The following is a 19524-nucleotide window of genomic DNA, read 5'->3' as shown; positions in this document are numbered from 1 at the left end:
ATCTATCTATCTATCTATCTATCTATCTATCTATCTATCTATCTATCTATCTATCTATCTATCTATCTATCTATCTATCTATCTATCTATCTATCTATCTATCTATCTATCTATCTATCTATCTATCTATCTATCTATCTATCTATCTATCTATCTATCTATCTATATGTCTGTCTATCTATCTATCTACAGTGCTATGCATAAGTTTAGACACCCATGCTAAAGTTGACTAAAAAGAGGAATAAAAAATCATCTTTTGGAAACTGAACTTAATGCCTTAATTTAAAAAATTAGGAAAAATCCAACCTTTAAGGACACCAATTTTCTTTGTGAATGAATAATGTATCGTAAATAAATAAATGTTCTTCCTTAAAATACATGGTGCATAAGTTTGGACACCCCTATGTTAAATTCCCATAGAGGCAGGCAGAGTTTTATTTTTAAGTATTTAAAAAAAAAAAATTTAGGATACTATGCATCCTGATAAAGTTCCCTTGGCCTTTGGAATTAAAATAGCCCCACATCCTCACATAGCCTTCACCATACCTAGAGATTGGCATGTTTTTATTTCAGTTAGCCTAATAGCTGGTTTGATTTGCATTGAGAGATGATCTTATGGAAAGTACCCCATGCCAATCTCTAGGTATGGTGAAGGCTATGTGATGATGTGGGGCTATTTTAATTCCAGAGGCCAAGGGAACTTTATCAGGATGCATAGTATCCTATTTTTTTTTTTTTTTTAAATACTTAAAAATAAAAATCTGCCTGTCTCTATGGGAATTTAACATAGGGGTGTACACACTTATGCACCCTGTATTTTAAGGAAAAACATTTATTTATTTACGATACATTATTCATTCACAAAGAAAATTGGTGTCCTTAAAGGTTGGATTTTTCCTAATTTTTTAAATTAAGGCATTAAGTTCAATTTCCAAAATATGATTTTTTATTCCTCTTTTTAGTCAACTTTAGCATGGGTGTCTAAACTTGTGCATTGCACTGTATATATAGGTCTATATTGTCTAATTTATAATTGTAGCCTTATTTAAGTTGATTTTCTGTATACTGTGTATTTATTTTTGGACTAATAGTGGTTAATAAAGTCCAATAATGGTATGAGAGAGTGTCAGTGGTAATATCATTGTGTCGGTCAGTGTTAGAGGATCTGTGTAACAGCTGAGGCTTAGCCTGACAGTTAGCCTGCCCTGGACCAGGCTAGTTTCCCAGCATAAGTTGCCAGGGTAACTGAGTTTGAACTATTTTAAGTTTGCTTTATGAAACAGAATCCACCGACAATAAGTCTGACTAACCAAAATAAGCCTGGCTTGTATTCTAATCTTGTTTTATGGAACAACCCTCTGGTTTGTTGCATTTTGACTTCATTTTTGTTTGGGCTTCTGAATATTTGTTGATTCCTTTCTGAATAATAAAGAGGAATATCTACTAAGGTGAAAGTATCAGCAAACACACATTTTTCAATTCTGTAATGTTCTCCAAACGCCGCTCGAGAAATTTAATGCAAGGCATTTTACACAGGCATGTATCGAACTGCACGCAGACGTCATCAGTGAGCGTCCGCCGGGTCCTTTCAGTCACTGTACGCCTGTCACGCCGTAGTAGTTTCCAGTCTTCTATAGGTCAAACTACAGCAGTAGCTGAAGCAGAAATGATCCGATCATTAAGTTTACTCAAATATTCACTGAATGTCTCTCAACGAGCACATGTCAGGCTGTTATCATCCAGCAGAGGAGTCGGGAAAAGAATAACGTTAGTCCCCGCAACATTCACTGGAGGTACATGTTTAATTTATTTAACATGGACGAACTGTTAAATAATATGATCAGCGAATTAGAACAGACCAGCATAATGACATATTATACCAGTTGAAGAATTATTTTAATCAAAATAAACGCAGGCTTTTTCAGTTAAAAGTATTATCATATTATGTTGTCACTCATTGACAAAATGAACAAATTTATGCTGAATAATTCTCTTCTAATGATATTCTATATGTTTAGTATTGTGAATAATATCCGTGAATAATCTCCATATTTACCTACGTATGCAGATGTAAAGACTATAGAGCAAAGGCAGTGACAATTATCAAGTCCAAACCCCTCTGACTGGTGAATAAAACATCAGTGCTGTTTAATTGTGATGACTCTGGCTCTGTTAATCTTCAACAGTTAATACTGATGGCAGACCCGCCAGACTGTGGAGCTGCAGCTGTGCCGGTGTCAGTGTGGCTCATCGCTCCTACAGCACACAACAGGCCGAGACCGCCGAGGAGGAGACGCTCCACAGCATCATCACCGACACGGAGAACGTCCAAGGTGAACTAAAGCAGCAAAGCAGCATATTAAGGGAATAGTTCACCTAAAAATGGAAACTCTGTCATCATTTACTCACCCTCATGTTGTTCCAAACCTGTATGAGTTTCATTCTGCTGTTGAACAAAATATTTTGAAGAATGTTGGTGACAGTATGGGACATTGACTTCCATAGTATTGAAAAAAATATATATTATGGAAGTCAATGGGGTCCATCAACTGTTACAGACAATCTTCAAAATATATTCTTTTTTGTGCTCAGCAGAAGAAAAAAACGCATACAGGTTTGGAAAAACTTGAGGGTGAGTAAATGATGACAGAGTTTTCATGTTTAAGTGAACTATTCCTTTAAGAATGATTTCTGAAGGATCATGTGACACTGAAGACTGGAGTAATGATGCTGAAAATTCAGCTTTGATCACAGAAATAAATTACAGTTTACTGTATATTCACATAGAAAACAGCTGTTTTAAATTGGAATAATATTTCACAATATTACTGTTTTTACTGTATTCTTGATCAAATAAATGCAGCATTGGTGAGCAGAAGATACTTCTTTAAAAAAATAAAAAACATAAAAATATCTTACAGACCCCATATACAATAGTGTATGGAAATTGCAAGGATGTTCAAACTCTTGTTTCCTTGTTCAATTAAGGATCCTACTCCAAACACGAGTTCCAAGCGGAGACAAAGAAACTGCTGGATATTGTGGCCAGATCGCTGTATTCTGAGAAAGAGGTGATACATTAACAAAAAAAAAATGTAATGCTGTCATGTTTGAGCAATTCTCTTGAAGCATTCAAGACTGATCCTAGAGGATTGAACAGTAAAGGTCCAGGCTGATTATTTGATTTCATCTGATTTGTCATCATTAAAGTTGTATGATGTTTATAATCTGCAATATATTGGCTGTAGGCCACCATATAGATTTCAGCAAATAATAAGCAAGTAATTAAATATTGAATCAGCTTGATATGGCTAAATATTGTCATTTTTGTCTTGTTGGAGTACAAAACAAATTGTTTCAAAGGATTTCAAGGATTGGATGAATAGAAAAGTGATGTAAATGCATTGATGCGCGTGTGCTGGAACTCCATCTAATGGTCAGTGACTCTGTCAGGTGTTCATCAGAGAGCTGATCTCAAACGGCAGTGATGCACTGGAGAAACTGCGGCACAAGATGATGACGTCAGGAGGAGAGACCGCAGACATGGAGATCCACCTGCAGACGGATACAGCCAAACGCACCTTCACCATACAGGTACCTCCAACCCCTGCAACTAGGGCTGGGCGATTTAAATCACGATATTGTTATGCGCATCTCATCAGTAAAGCCGGTTCCTTGATTAGTAGTAAATCACCATCACCTGCTTTCAGATGGAGCGGCATTTACTACAAAGAGCCGTAGTTAACTGACAAGCTGAGCCAAATCACATGAATATCGCGGACGTATCGCCAGCGATATTTAAAGCGATATGGCTCAGCTTGTCAGTTAACTACGGCTCTTTGTACACAGCAAAACCTCCAGTAAATTAGCGGTGTTAAATTAACACTCCTGGGAGTGTATGAGTCCACACTCAAGAGTGTTTAAGTTAATGAGATAACTAAGTGATTAATTTAGTGATGATTGAACATTATTGAAGACACCTGATGTTAACAAGTAGAATCGCTGAAGGAGAAAATCGCAAATTGTAAGTTACCATTATTGTGATGGGTAGTTGCTTTAGTTGGGCTCTGACCCTTTTATATGTACTTTAGATTTTGTTTGGTGGTTGTATCTGAGTTAAAACTGCCCGTTGAACAAAGAATAAAAAGTGATCTGATGGTGTTGGTTATATTATGACAATCATCATTTGAACTTGATCACTGAACTCATTAAAATCCTTCTTTCTGACTTCGATTTATGTTGTTGGTTACTGCATAACTGTGAATCTGAATAAATGGCCAGAATTTTTGTTATAATATAAAGGATTTCTTAAAAGTTGTTTTAAAAAAAAATCATTCTTTTAGGCACACACAGATGTAAAGATTCAGTCTATGCATCTCAACAATGGTGAGGAGCAGAATATTCAATGAGGAAAAGTAAATTACATAGACAATTCAGATCATAATGTATTCATACCGCAATGCATGATGGGAGCCATTAATGAGTTGTGATTGGTGGCAGCCACTGCAACATGCTTTGTTATTGTCACCATTGTTGAGATTCACAGGCTGATTATTGATGTCTGTGTTTTAAATGAATATGTCTGAATGTCTTTTTGATCAGAACAATGTTTATTAAATATTTTGAATTATAAGTAAAGTACTGATAATCATAGGCTGAAGAATCACTAAACTGCTGCTAACAAGTTAAACCAAACTATTTTAATATGTTTCATTTTTCAGATCACAGCATGATTATGTCAAAACATAACCAACACTATATGATAACATAATGTTATAAAACATTAACAGCAGACGAACAACAGTAAATATTAAAGTAAACACATAATGGTCTAGAGCCCAACTAAAGCAAACACCCATCACCACAATGGTAACTTACAATTTGTGATTTTCTTCTTCAGTGATTCTGCTTGTTAACATCAGGTGTCTTCAATAATGCTCAATCATTACTAAATTAATCACTTAATTATCTCCTGAGCCCTAAATGCCGCTTCATCTGAAAGCAGGTGATGGTGATTTACTACTAATCAAGGAACCGGCTTTACTGACGAGATGCGCATAACAATATCGCGATTTAAATCGCCCAGCCCTACCTGCAACTCAACCGGGGTCAGAATCAGATTAAACAGCTGGTACTGCTCCTTCATATTATCATATTCATATATCACTGAAGTACTGGGATAACATTTTATAGTTCAGATATAAACACTGATGTCTATGGAAGCAATCAGCAATCTTTTGAAAGTAACTTGACGCTTCAAATACAGATTGTATCGATTACAGTGTTAGGCCAGTAGGTGGCGACAAATGAATGTTAAAAAATGTATTTGTCATTGAGTCATTGATTCAAGAGATTCGTTCAGAAACACTGATTCATAAAGTAATGAAAAAAGTGTTTATGAGTGAGTCATTGATTCAAAACGACTTAAAAAAAAATTCATTCAAATTAATTAAACATTTTAAATAGACTGCAGTAATTAATATTTTGACAGAATCTTTAGTAAATTCCATGTTATTTTGTTTAGTTGTCTTTTAAAAATCGTGGGAAAATTGTGATTCTCAGTTCATCCAGAATCATGCAGCTCTACTTGACACTTTTTAGTCATACATACAATCAACCATCTAAAACTTTTAAGGACTTATTTATGGATCCAGAATTTTTAGCACTAGTATATTTAAATAATCATCTTATAGAATTTTATTCATTTTGTACATGTACTTATTTTTTTATTTAATTTGTTTTATTGTCTAAGTTTGTTTTTATTATGTTGTAATTATGATATTATGTTGTTAAATATGTTAAATATGTATATCTGCCATGTAACGGTGATGCTGATATGGCAATAAACTCAAATACTACTACTAATACAATCAACATCTATGTTTTTTTGTTGTTTTGTTTGTAAATATTTTAACTGCAAACAGTGTTTTGTTTTAAGTGAACCTCTAACACTTAACATCAGTAGACTGAACCTTGGATGATTTCTTCAATGGTGACGAATCTAAACGCCTCTGAGTGGCCATTGCAGTCATAATTCGACAGAAACGTGTTTGGTTGTCATGCTCAACGCTGCAAAAAGCAAGGCATGAAAAGAAATCTTAAATGCAGCGTGAGCAGATCTACATATAATGTCACAACTGAAACTTTTCATTCATTTTCACATTACGTCGCGACAGTCGTGTTGGATTTAGTTTAATTTTTTACCCCAGTGTCTTGAATTTTGCCCTAAGACCCCATTAATTTCCATCCATAATCTGCACTGATCTTATACATGCTAATAAGCAATAATATAATAAGCTCTCTGCAATTTCACTGAAGGAAATCCGTAGTAGCAGCGGATCCCTTTAATCCCTGTGTAGAATGCATTGATCAACATGTTTATGCTATGATTTGTAGGACACAGGTGTTGGGATGAACAAAGAGGAGCTGGTTGCTAATCTGGGCACCATCGCTCGATCTGGATCAAAGGTGCGTCTCACTCAACTCTTCTGAAGTCTGCTACTCCTCATTCTGACAGTGGTTTTAATTTCGCGCTCCTCGTTTGTCCTCCTGCAGGCTTTTCTGGATGCTCTTCAGAGTCAAGCCGAGGCCAGCAGCTCCATCATTGGTCAGTTCGGCGTGGGCTTTTACTCCGCCTTCATGGTGGCTGATAAGGTGGATGTTTATTCTCAGGCAGCAGAACCAGACGCTCCTGGATACAAGTGGTCCTCAGACGGGTGAGACACATCAGAAGAGAGATGGATTTAACAACACAAAAAGAATGTCTTTTTATTACGGCTGCTCGATTATGACAAAAACCATAATCAATGTTGTAATTACAATTATTTAACACTTTTAGTAGTGGGCGATATGACCACAATCTTAAAGGGTTAGTTCTCCCAAAAATGAAAATTCTGTCAGTAATTACTCGCCCTCATGTTGTTCCAACCCCGTAAGACTTTCGTTCATCTTCAGAACACAAATTAAGATATTTTTGATGAAATCTGAGAGCTGGATCACTCCTCCATAGGCTTCTATGTTATTGAAACTTGCTGGCCCAATAAAGTTAGAAAAGATGATGTTTAAAATAGTCCAAGTGACTACAGTGGCTCAACTTTAAGTTTATCAAGCGACGAGAATACTTTTTGTGTGAAAAAAAAAAAAGACTTTATTCAACTATTCACTTTCTTCTGTGTGGGCCTCTGACGTGAGTTCACGAGAGCAACACGACACATGCGCGAGACATTTTTGTGTTTTCCTGACTGAGTTATGTGTGTCTGCAGCTCTGGAGTGTTTGAGATCGCAGAAGCCTCAGGTGTGCGTCAGGGCACTAAGATCGTGCTCCACCTTAAGGACGACTGCAAGGAGTTTTCATCAGAAGATCGAGTTAAAGGTCTGCAAACCACGAACAATGACATAAAACATGACTTGCTTGGAGAAGAAACTCATGTAAGTGTCTTTGGTCTGTTTTGCAGAGGTTGTGACAAAGTACAGCAACTTTGTCAGTTTTCCCATCTTCCTGAACGGACGTCGGCTGAACACCCTGCAGGTGTGTGAAGTCTGCTGATCGATGACCTTTGACCCCCCTGTGGCTGTAATCCTGAGTCCTGACCTCTCTCTCTCTCTGCAGGCGCTCTGGGTGATGGAGCCCAAAGACATCAGCGAGTGGCAGCATGAGGAGTTTTATCGCTACGTGGCTCAGTCCCATGATAAACCCCGCTACACGCTGCACTACCGCGCTGACGCCCCGCTCAATATCCGCAGCATCTTCTACGTGCCGGAGATGGTGAGTGTGAGATGACGGTTAAATCAGGCAAATGCACAATGACTGTTGTACACAATAGTGGAACTTAAGTCTTTTACACAGAATGCTTTTCTGCATTCCACTGGGCTGCTTTAATGAATGTTTTTCTATGTATACATGTGATAGACGGATGTGTTTGACTGTTGCTCGTGTCTTTCATATTTTGCATTGTTTCGTGCATGACGCAGCATTCTTAAAAACGCAGCAATCCAGTTAAAACAAGTTGATTACGTTTTTTTTTAAATACATTTTTCAATCCACTGCCCTGCATGTCTCATTTTTAACCTCAAAAACGCATTCTCTGTGAATAGCCTTTCATTCATATTCATTAAAGTAGACTTACTAGGGGTGTGAACCGACAGTGGTCTCACGGTTCGGTTCGATTACGATTATCATGTCATCGATTCAGTTCAATTCGATATCACGATGCATCGGGATGCACCGCATCCTCAATTTAAAATTTTACTTCAAAAGTGATGTGTGCGCGCATGTGCTCGCCTGTTCGGGAAGTCGCAGTGACAGAAACAGTGACATTCCAGTTCAAGTTTCAAGGGAGTAAAGCTTTTTTTACAGTCTATGGAGTAAAGCTTGTTTATGCCATTAAGAAAAGGAAATCTGTCAAATAAATATTGTTTTAAAGAAATGTTCATTTAAAAGCAGCGCTCATTAATCAGTGTATGTTACCATTAAAGATGCGCGCATCAACCGTCGCCGAATCCGCTGTTGAAGGTGACCAGTGGCGCCTCCAGAAATTTTTCATGGGGGTGGCCAGATGGGGCCACTTAAAATCTTGGGGTGGCACACCAAAACTATGAACCATAATTTCAGATTTTTTTTCTACTGTTGTAGTAAACCGGCCTGTAGAAAACTATCAGAAAGACTTAAAGAAACTCCTACTGATATACTATATGATGGTTTATTGTGTTATATTTAATGTTACTAATGATATAATATGCATAGACTAATAACAGTACAGTTAACATTTTGAGTTGCACAACAATTCTGTTTTATTTTGCAATTATATTTGGCATAAGGTGTACATTTATTGCAAACAAAACAGTTACTGGGGAAAAGCAGATACTGGCAGACACAAATATATTATATTTATATATTAATGTCAAGAATTCAGAAGTGTATATATTTATATAGCCTACACTACAAAGAAATAATATACAATTAAATTATGCTTATTTAAAATCTATTGAGCAGGCTAGGTATAAAAAATATAGGCTTTTAATAATCTTTCAGTGCGCAAAACCATGATAATATGAAATGCTTCAAAACAGAGCACACAAAGCGCGTATGCGCATCGCGGATGCAGAATGATGTGCTCAAAGCAACATGGAGCGCTGCACAAGTGAGCATAAAGTTCACGGCACAAAGCGAAGAAATGTCGAGCGCACAAATCCTACAGTGTATCTGTCCAACAGTTTATTGATCATTTGTTTCACAGTTTAAAAATTCCAGTTATTGTGCGTTTGATGTCGATTCATAGTCCTTGTGATGTGTGTGATCTAACAAGCACACGGTAGTGAGTCGTTTAAAAACAGCAACAAACTCCAACAAAATAAAGTCATTTTATGCAAATCCACAACCTTTTATCTACAGATAATGCATTATAATGTGCATATATCATATTGGAGAGTTTTACCATGCATCCAACCGGAAGAGGCGCGCGCGCTGTTTGAATATTGACCGCCACAGAGGAGCGAAAACGAGTTTCCATAAACTTAAATGATGTAGGCCTAAATAGACTTCAGTCCCTCACATTAAGCTATGGAATGACTTCAGATGACTTTGTCACCCAAACTGACGCGGTAGTCTTCTTCGTCTTCTTTCTTAACTTCTTTTGAAATTGTTGACCGACGGGCACGCGCTGAGCTGTTGCTGTCTGAGCGCGCAACACATAGACTGTAAAAGGGCGCAACAGCGGCATTGACGGAGGGGCGGGGGCTATTTTTTTTTACAGTCTATGGGCGGGGGAGTACTGGCTACTGTGTGCGATGGAAGGCAAAGAGTATAGAAGTAACAAGAGGCGAAACTCAATAGAACGTTCCATTGCAACAAACTCCCCCATGCGCAGAGCTGCAGCTCCGCCATCTTGGACTGAACGCAACACCGCTGTCATAGAATTGAACGATACCGGGTTCAAATTCAAAAGCGGTTAAATGAACTAAAAAAGTAGTTTATAGTTTTTAATATCTCTAGAGCAGACATCCCATGTCTCCCGGAAGAACCGGGAGTCTCCCGCATATTGATAGCGGCTTTCTGATGCCCGCAAATTAGCTAAAACCACCCGGAATCTAGAGCGAGCGAGCAAGAGCGTGCAGCTCCAAACCGTAGAGCACACGGCAGAAAGGGTGAGGGAGCGAGATATCAACATATCAACCTAAAATGTGGAACACAACTTGTTCAGATTTTTTGCTTTCATTTTCTTGCAGTTCTAGAGTAAAATATATTTTGTATAAAATATAAATAATTATATTTTTTAAATTTGTACATTTTAATAAACTCAAACTTATATAACTTTTTTCTATTTCACTTTCATAATTTATTTCACTTCAACAATAATCTGACAAATTAAAACAAGACCAACCATATGTCTAAATTCCAAAGCATTCTTGAATTACAACCATTTAAGTTTGGATAGTGATTTTCATGTTTATGCGAAAAAAAGGTGACAGGTAAAGGGTTAATTTCGTGATAACAATTAATTAATAAAGCGGTCATTTGCCAGGTTAGGTGTTCATATATCTCTGAAAGTATGCGATTTAAAAAGCCCATTTCGAGTCTTGACAATTTCGACCAAATACATTAGCAAACTGTTACTGCGGTTATGGGATAGCTTACATTAACGTTACTTTACCTGTTATCGTTGACGTTAGCTCACTTTAAAGTTCATAAAACCTTTTCTACTTTACCTCTCTGGATCTTTAGGGAATCTATGAGATGCTAGTTGATTGGTTGTACACTGGTAAGTTGTTGCAGTTGATGGCAGAACACTGTTTTCTTTGTTTCCAATTATTTCCAGACATATTGTTAATGCTGTACAGTAGTTGTGCTAACGGTAAAGTCGTTGGTTCAGTCCAAAATGGCGGCCGCGCTACCGAAGCGCCACCTAGTGGCTGTTGTCAAAACTGCAACGGAGTTTCGCCTCTTGTTACTTCTATACTCTTTGTGGAAGGTCTAGAGCGGCCTGCCTGGCTGTGCATTAGGGGTGAAATGCATAACTGATGCTACTAAAATTTATACTGGCCAGCGGGGTGGCCAGTGGGGTGGCCAGGAGTCGGCCAAGGGTGGCCACGGCCACCCCTGGCCACCCCCTGGTGGCGCCATTGAAGGTGACGATCATCCATTTATAATCACGCGTAACACAGAATAATTTTAATTTGACCATCGGGTGCGTATAGGCTAACAGTTACTTAAATAAGAGAAAATTATTGGGCGGGTGGATGATTTGTTTTTGGCTGCAGATTCGGGTGACGTTGGAGCTCATCCGCTTACTCTAAAGCAGTCAGACTCTGCCAGGCGTTAACAGCTCGGGGTGAAAACGGCTAACGTGGTTTATCAAGTTAGTGGTATTACCTCCTGCATATTCTATTTGTGCGTGACATGAGTGCACACAGCGCGTGTCTTCTGCAGGTCGTGCTTACCAGGTTGTTCATAAAAGCCGAAATGTGCCCAGATGTCGGCTTTAAAGTAGTTGGAGCATTTTTTATTTTCTCGCACTCGCGTCTCGCCTCCCTCTGCCATTGTATGCTACCGCGACAAAGCACGTACGCAACAAATGACGTCAGAAAAGCGTCAGTACATTATAATCGGTTATGGTCTATTACTGAACCGAAACCGAATCGTCCTCGTCTGCATCGCGATGCATCGTAGAAACGATTAATTTTGACACCTCTAAGACTTACATTATTTAATTTGAACTGATGCTACCTTTTCAATAAATATAATAAAGTTCTGCAAGCTCACTTGTCGAATATGTCTTAATATTATACAATTTTACGTATTAAACACAATATATAACATAATTTAACTACAATGACAATTGAAATATGCATTTAAATCACAGTTTGTACATATTGTAATTTATATGGAATTAAATTAATTTAAACTTAGAGAATGTTAGCTAATTATTTACAGTTTATAATTACATTACACATAATGAATTATTAAAGTTTTTTTATTTTTCAGCTTGTTACATAATTTAACAACTGAAATATGTATTTAAAGAACTAATTTGTGCATTCACATGCAACTGAATTAATTTAATTAAACGTAATTTTTTCAAATCTAATATTTACATATTTAAAAATTACATTATACATATAAAATTACTTACAAATAATTGTACTGATTTTAAATTAATTAGCCAGTTAAATAATTTAACAAATAAAATATGCATTAAAATATGCATTCAAACACTAATTTGTACATATTTTAATAAATATGCAATTAAATGAATTTCATTTAACTTAACTTAAACTTAAAATTTCATTATACATATTATTAAAAAGGTTATTAATATTTATTTACTTAGCCTGTTACATCATTTAACAACAAAATTGTAACTCAAATATGCATTATTTAATGACGTATGTCTTATGCAATTATGTGCATTTCATTTGTATACAAATGAAAACACATGAACAGCTTTACTATTATATAATTTTTTTTTTTCATTTATACACTTTATTTTTTCAGTGGTGTATCTCACAGATCACTCTTCTTTCTTCTTACAAAATAAAATAATGAATCCAAATGAATATTTCATGTCCGTCAGCCATGAAAACGTTAAAAGCATTGTTAAAAGCGCTATATAAATGAAGATGTAATAAATCCTAATGATTCTTTGTATTGTTTTGATGACTGCACTGACTGCATTACCGAACGTGTGTGTGTGTGTGTGTGTGTGTGTGTGTGTGTGTGTGTGTGTGTGTGTGTGTGTGTGTGTGTGTGTGTGTGTGTGTGTGTGTGTGTGAGAGCAGAAACCATCCATGTTTGACGTGAGTCGTGAGATGGGATCCAGTGTGGCTCTGTACAGCAGGAAGATTCTGATCCAAACCAAAGCCACAGACATCCTTCCCAAGTGGCTGCGCTTCCTACGAGGTCGGATGAGCATCCGTTTATCTGCATGAAACTCATTTAAATGCCAGATAAATGCATTTGAACCCAATCAAGTTTTGTCATGTGATTGCGTTTGCAGGTGTTGTGGACAGTGAAGATATTCCTCTAAACCTCAGCAGAGAGCTGCTACAGGAGAGCGCCCTGATCAGGTACAAACCCACCAGAAATATGAAGTTATGTCTTCAGTATTGCGCAAATAACAAGAGTAACAACCTGTATTCTTTCAGGAAACTGCGGGATGTTTTGCAGCAGCGTGTCATTCGGTTTCTGTTGGACCAGAGCAAGAAGGATCCAGAGAAATACGCTCGCTTCTTTGACGACTACGGGCTGTTTATGCGCGAGGGCATCGTGACCACAGCGGAGCAGAGCGTCAAGGTGCGGGACGCCTCCATTACCCTTCAAAATCTACCCGTTCCTCTCTGATTGTTTGTAAATGGATGATTTGTGTGTTCACAGGAGGACATTGCCAAGCTGTTGCGTTTCGAGTCGTCAGCGCTTCCCGCGGGACAGCAGACAAGTCTGATGGATTACGCCTCTCGGATGAAGGCGGGAACGAGGAACATTTACTATCTGTGCGCACCCAACCGCCACCTGGCCGAACACTCGCCGTACTTCGAGGCCATGAAGCAGAAAGATATGGAGGTGAGACGAGAGACACACAGGTCTACGGTTAACCAACACTGTCATATTCAACTACTAATGGCCAATGAGACTAGAGGTTAATCCAAAGGCAATGCAGTGAATTGCATAGATTTGCTGGAAACAACTGATATCTGAATTGCAATTAAAAATGTTCTCAAAACGTATATAGGCCCGGTTTCACAGACAAGGCTTAGACTAAGCCAGGATTAGGCTGTTGTTTAATTAGGACATTTAAGTAGCTTTTATAAACATGCCTTACTGGTGTGCATCTTGAGACAAAACAATGGCAAACCAGGGGGAAATGTGCAATATGCATCGACAAGGGTGTTGGTCGATTTTGAGATGAACACAAGGGGGCGCAAAGACTTCTGTTAATCTCAAAATGGCCAAACATATAATGGTCAGCAACTAAAGAAGCTTTGAGATGGTATTTAAAATGTATTATCTTATCTATGATCAAAGCATGACATGAAGTATTCTATTTAATTTTCTTGTGATTTTGACTTAAAAAGAAAGTTTCTTGGGATTGCATATTTACTCTCTTAAGTCCCATTTACAGTCCCATTTAAAATGTGCTTAATTGTAAATGCTTAGCCAATTGCATGTAATTTAATATAAATATACAAAATGCACATTTAATAATATAATATTAATTACTATATAAATAAAGAGTAATAAAGAGAATAAAGCCATACATTTTTATTTGAAGCCTGTCTGTTGCAGCACAGGGTAAAAACAAACAAACAAGGTCAGATCAGAAAAATATCTTTCATTATTATAAAATGTATTAACTTTTATTAAGACAGAATTCCTGTTCTTAATTTATATAATATTGTATATAAAATAACTAACATTGTACATTTTTGGATTTTAATCTCTAACCTTAAAATCATCAAACTCCAAATAAAAAATATGTATTTATTTATTTATTATTATTGATTTATTCTGTTAATCATTTTAGATTTTAGGATTTTTATTTGGTGCTTTGCTTTATTTAACTGGTTAAACATTTACAGTTAAGTTTATGGGATGTCTAATAGGTCAAAAGATATGGCTGAGATCATAAAGACAATGTCATATGGAGATGATGAGAAAAATGAAGTAGCGATAGGCACAGAAAAAGCAGTACCTGTGTTTGAGGATCTGCTCTTCCTGCAGGTCTTGTTCTGCTTCGAGCAGTTTGATGAGCTCACGCTTCTTCACCTCAGAGAGTTCGACAGGAAGAAGCTCATCTCAGCCGAGACCGACATTGTTGTAGACCATTACAAGGAGGAGAAGTTTCAGGACAGCAAACCAGGTAAGACTAAAATAGATGACAAATTTGTGAAGAATATGCGAATAACTATATATTTGAATTATATATACATCATTGATCTAATAATTTTGTAAAATCACTTTAATGTGATTTAAGCATTTGGATGAGTAAATGAAAATTGTCCCGTGCAGCATCAGAGCGCTTGACCGATCAGCATTCAGAAGATCTGATGGCCTGGATGAGGAACTCGCTCGGACCGAGAGTCACCAACATCAAGGTAAATCACTTTTCACAAACATGACCTTCTTGTTTATTTCAAAGCACCCATCAAACGGTTAATTTGCATACAAATTAAACACATTTACAGTTTTAATTGTATATACAATTTACATACACTCTGATGAGCCAAAGCATTATGAGCAGTCACAGGTAGTGTTGTCAAAAGTACCGACTTCGGTACCAACTCGGGACTGAAGTGTAAAAAATGTGACGATAGCAGCATTTCCCTCTAGCATTTTGAGAGCGTTTGAAAGCGGCGTCTATCAGTGGATCCCTAATATAGACGCTGCTTTCAAACGCTCCCGTGTGTATCTGTGTAAGCGATGTCTATTTACAACATTTGAAGTGTTGATCATTGTAGCCAATCACAGACATATATGTTGAGCGCTTCTACACAATGACCAATCAGAGGTGTTTAATTAAGAATCCGTTCAAGAGCCCTCAAAATGCTTGAGGGGAATGCTGGTATCGTCACATTTTATAGTACCGACTTGGTACCGAAGTCTGTACTTTTGACAACACTAGTCATAGGTGAAGCGAATATCGTTGATCATCTCCTCACAAGGTCACACATTCAAGTCTGGTTAGATTAGATAGTAAGGAGACAATCAGTTCTCGTAATCTACATGTTAAATACGGGAGAAATGAGCAGGAATAAAGATCTGAGCAACTTTGAAAAGGGCCAAATGGTTATGACAAGGCCACTGGGTCAGAGTATCTCTGAAACGATAAGGCTTGTGTGCTGAGGACTCACCAACAGTGTCAGAGGAGGTGCAAACCAGTGACAAGACTCATCATGCATGAGGGCAGCAAAGGCAATCCCGTCTGGTCCGAGCCAACAGCAGGTCTACTGGGGCAGTAAAACATTTAATGATAATAATAGGAGGAATGTGTCACAGTCCAATCAGAGTGCCTATGATGACCCCTGTCCACCGTCGAAAGCTCCTACAATGGGCAGGCGAGCGTCGTAATAAACCTCGGAGCAGAGGAAGATGGTCATCTGGTCCGATGAGTCCTGTTTTCTTTTACATCACGTGGATGGCCGTATACGTGTGCGCTGTTTACCTGGGGAATTGATGTCACCAGGATACACTGTTACCCCTTTTCCACCAAGGCAGTGCTGGTGCCGGTTCGGAGCCGGTGCCTACTCGCGAACCAGTACTTTGTGTTTCGGCAGCCAAAAAACGGTTCTCGGCCAGGAAAAATGGTTCCAAAGCGGCACCGATTCTTTGCTGGACTAGAACCGTTCTTTTACCACGTCATGCTTACGTCGGGGGCTGGGGGCGGGGTTATCGTCGAACTTCTTCTCGAACATGACCTCAGTCTATAGTAATCCAGACGAGCTGCACAAATGTGTTCTAAACATCTTCTTCTGACCCCAATACAGGATCGCAATGCCAGGAGAAACATTTGCAGAAAGACGATGTAGTCCCACATTGTAATTGTTATGCTTGAAGTTGGCGCGTTTCTGGGAAAGCTAAGACGTATGGCAACATACACAGTGACGTAACGACGTTGTTCGCTGGGCTCTCTAGTCAGTGGAAAAACAAACAGGTTCTGAGAAGGTTCGCAAGTTGAACCAGCGCCAGTTCCGAACCAGTTCTTTTTTGGTGGAAAAGGGGTATGTGTGATGACGACAAGCGGGTGGAGGCAGTGTGAAACTCTGGGCAACGTTCTGCTGGGAAACCCTGGGTCTGACCATTCATGTGGATGTCAGTTTGACACCTGCAACCTACCTGAACATTGGCAGACCAGGAGCACCTCTTCATGACACTGGTGTTCCCTGGTGGAAGTGTCTCTTTCAACAGGATAATGCACTCGCACTGCACACTTTGATCAGGAATGGTTTGAGGAACATGATGAAGAGCTCAAGGTGTTGCCCTGGCCTCCAGATCTCAGTTTATTTGAGCGTCTATGAGACGTGCTGGGCCAACAAGTACAATCCACCTCACAGCCTACAGGACTTGAAGGATCTACTGCTAATGTCTTGGTGCCAGAGACCAGTCTAGTGGAGTCCATGCCTGATTTTCAAATAATAATTTCAACGCAAACCCAATATTCCATGTCTATTTATTTGTTTAGTAGTCAGTCGTGTAATAAATCAGCATAGAGCAGAAGTTGCGATAGATATGTCACAATAAGGAAGAAAAGACTGAGTGAAATGTCTTCTCAAAAAATAAAAAGTAGTGCAGGGCTTGATTTTGTCCATCAGGAAATGGTTGTCGTCTAAATGCTCAATCATTAACATTCACGTGCACCAAATCATTTTCCTCATGCACACAGATTTTCTCTTGCGAATACATGGATACCTATCACCATTCATTGACCGTTGCTTCCGTAGGTGACGCCGCGTCTGGACACACACCCCGCCATGATCACAGTGCTGGAGATGGGAGCCGCGCGTCACTTCCTGCGCACGCAACAGCAGCTCGCCCGCAGCTCAGAGGAGAGAGCTCAGATCCTGCAGCCCACGCTGGAGATCAACACTGGGTACCAGCGCACACACACACACACACACACACACACACACACACACACACAGACAGACAGAGTATCTGACAGTTAGGACAATCCCTAGTGATTTACTACAGATGCAGAGAAACTGCTTTATTGTTGATGTGTATTCAAAATAGCGTGGCAGATGAGTAACGTCTGTCTGCAGAATGTTTTCAGCAAGAGTACACTGGAAAACATTATTTTCTTATTCAGGATTTGTCTTAAATACTTTTACAAATATCTAAACATTCTTAAATCAAGACAAATGATGTAGTGTAAAACTGATAAAAATTGAGTTCATGCTTAAAACAAGGAAAAAAGTATTCTAGTGGTAAAATCTTGCTTTCCCTTTTAATTAACTTTATTTTTCTGACCCCACTAGTGGATGATTGTACATATTCTAAGCACATACTTATATTTTGAATGATTTTGTTCAGAAAAACAATCAGATTTTTGCTTCACGTTAATGCATCTTGATTTATTGTTAGGTATTTGTACTGGAAAACAAGACAAAAATATGGCGCATGAAAGTAATTTTGCAGCGTATCTAGGAGGGTGAGCACTAAAGTGAAGTGTATTGTGCCTGCATAAATGCTGTTGCTTCTCTAATGTCAAGCGGTTGTTTGCAGACATGATCTGATCAAGAAGCTTCATGCACTGAAGGACTCAAACCCTGAGCTGGCACAGCTTCTCCTTGAACAGGTGAAGAACGTTTACCACAATACACCATTCTCTCACCTCACCTATTTATAATTTAGCACTAAATTGCATTGTTTTACGCACCAGATTTATGACAACGCCATGATCACCGCCGGGCTGAACGACGACCCTCGTCCGATGATCTCCCGACTGAATCAGCTTCTCACGCAAGCGCTGGAGAAACACTGATGAGTTCAGCCCGACGGACTTGTTTTGCCATCATTAGAGCCGTGTGTTGATGCACAAAGACTGTGTCCCCTTGTGCCGCCGAGGTCATGAGCGCACACTAAACACAAGCAAGCGTTGTTTATAAGACGACTTGAGAGTATTTGTGCAGGTGTGACATTGTCGTTTATGTGGAAGTCGTGATTTACAGCTGATAAGACTGAGATTTGACCGTCCAGCCAACAATTGTCTGATTGGAGAAAAAGAAAACCAACAATTCAGCGCTTTGTGACCGCCAGAGCTGCACTCCCTGAAACACGCAAGAAAAATAGCCATAGCAAGATGAAGATAAACGTGGAGCATTGTCTTATTTGTCGTACCTTTTTTGCTCTCAAATGATTCACATTTCAGTTCATTGGCTCATCATATTAGCTGCTTTTCCATGTGTAAATTGTGATTAGAGTGATGAAAATATGAAATAAAACATGAAATGTCTAAAATGTATTTCACAAATTTTAACTCTAGTTTGAAAACTTTCATAACTGTAACATTTACAAGACCCCTGTAATAGAACATTTCTATGGACGGTAATGCTTTTATGATTAATGTCTTGAGAAATGGCATAGATCATTCATAACTGTATTACTGTGCTCCCTTAACAGCTCACCAGAAATTCTACAATTTTGTAAACTGGAATGAAAATAATACCATCTTTCGCTGATGCGATCATATTTAACTTTGAAATTGTATAGAAACCCAGATCGCTCCGAAATGGTGACTCGCATCACAGGGGCTTTAAACTGCAGTTTCATCCTTCAGACACCAGGAGGCGCAGTGACGCCAGTGATGAGTGTATGTCGGATCGCCCTGTTACTCACGCATTTACAGTAGATCATGCAGATTTTAGTTATTACTGTTAATAATCTGCTTAAATGATGTAGTGTTTGGTGTTACATTTATATTTTCAGACAATTCAGAAAAAAATATCACTAAAGTACCGGCTGTTTTTAACCCAACAATAGGCCTATTTAACATCACACTATTAAAAGTGAATGTTTGGACGTTTTTAAACAAT

General features: G+C 38.4%; 1 protein-coding gene across 1 annotated transcript; it reads left to right on the top strand.

The window, feature by feature from the left end:
* Window positions 1-1586: 1586 nt before the first annotated feature.
* trap1 (TNF receptor-associated protein 1) lies at window positions 1587-19037 on the top strand. The gene is made up of 18 exons (XM_081360337.1): window positions 1587-1793; window positions 2187-2333; window positions 2989-3071; window positions 3454-3594; window positions 6397-6468; window positions 6556-6716; window positions 7263-7372; window positions 7455-7528; window positions 7610-7765; window positions 12775-12895; window positions 12993-13062; window positions 13141-13288; window positions 13370-13555; window positions 14714-14852; window positions 15002-15087; window positions 17431-17579; window positions 18215-18287; window positions 18372-19037. Exons 1-18 carry the CDS (start codon window positions 1667-1669, stop codon window positions 18471-18473), a joined length of 2145 nt encoding a protein of 714 aa, XP_081216463.1. The 5' UTR covers window positions 1587-1666; the 3' UTR covers window positions 18474-19037.
* The last annotated feature ends 487 nt before the right edge of the window (window positions 19038-19524 follow it).

This window comes from Scardinius erythrophthalmus, assembly GCF_964197995.2.
Source record: "Scardinius erythrophthalmus genome assembly, chromosome: 1".
In the NCBI taxonomy this organism is placed as follows: Eukaryota; Metazoa; Chordata; class Actinopteri; order Cypriniformes; family Leuciscidae; genus Scardinius; species Scardinius erythrophthalmus.
This window is presented reverse-complemented; position numbering and strand designations above follow the sequence as displayed.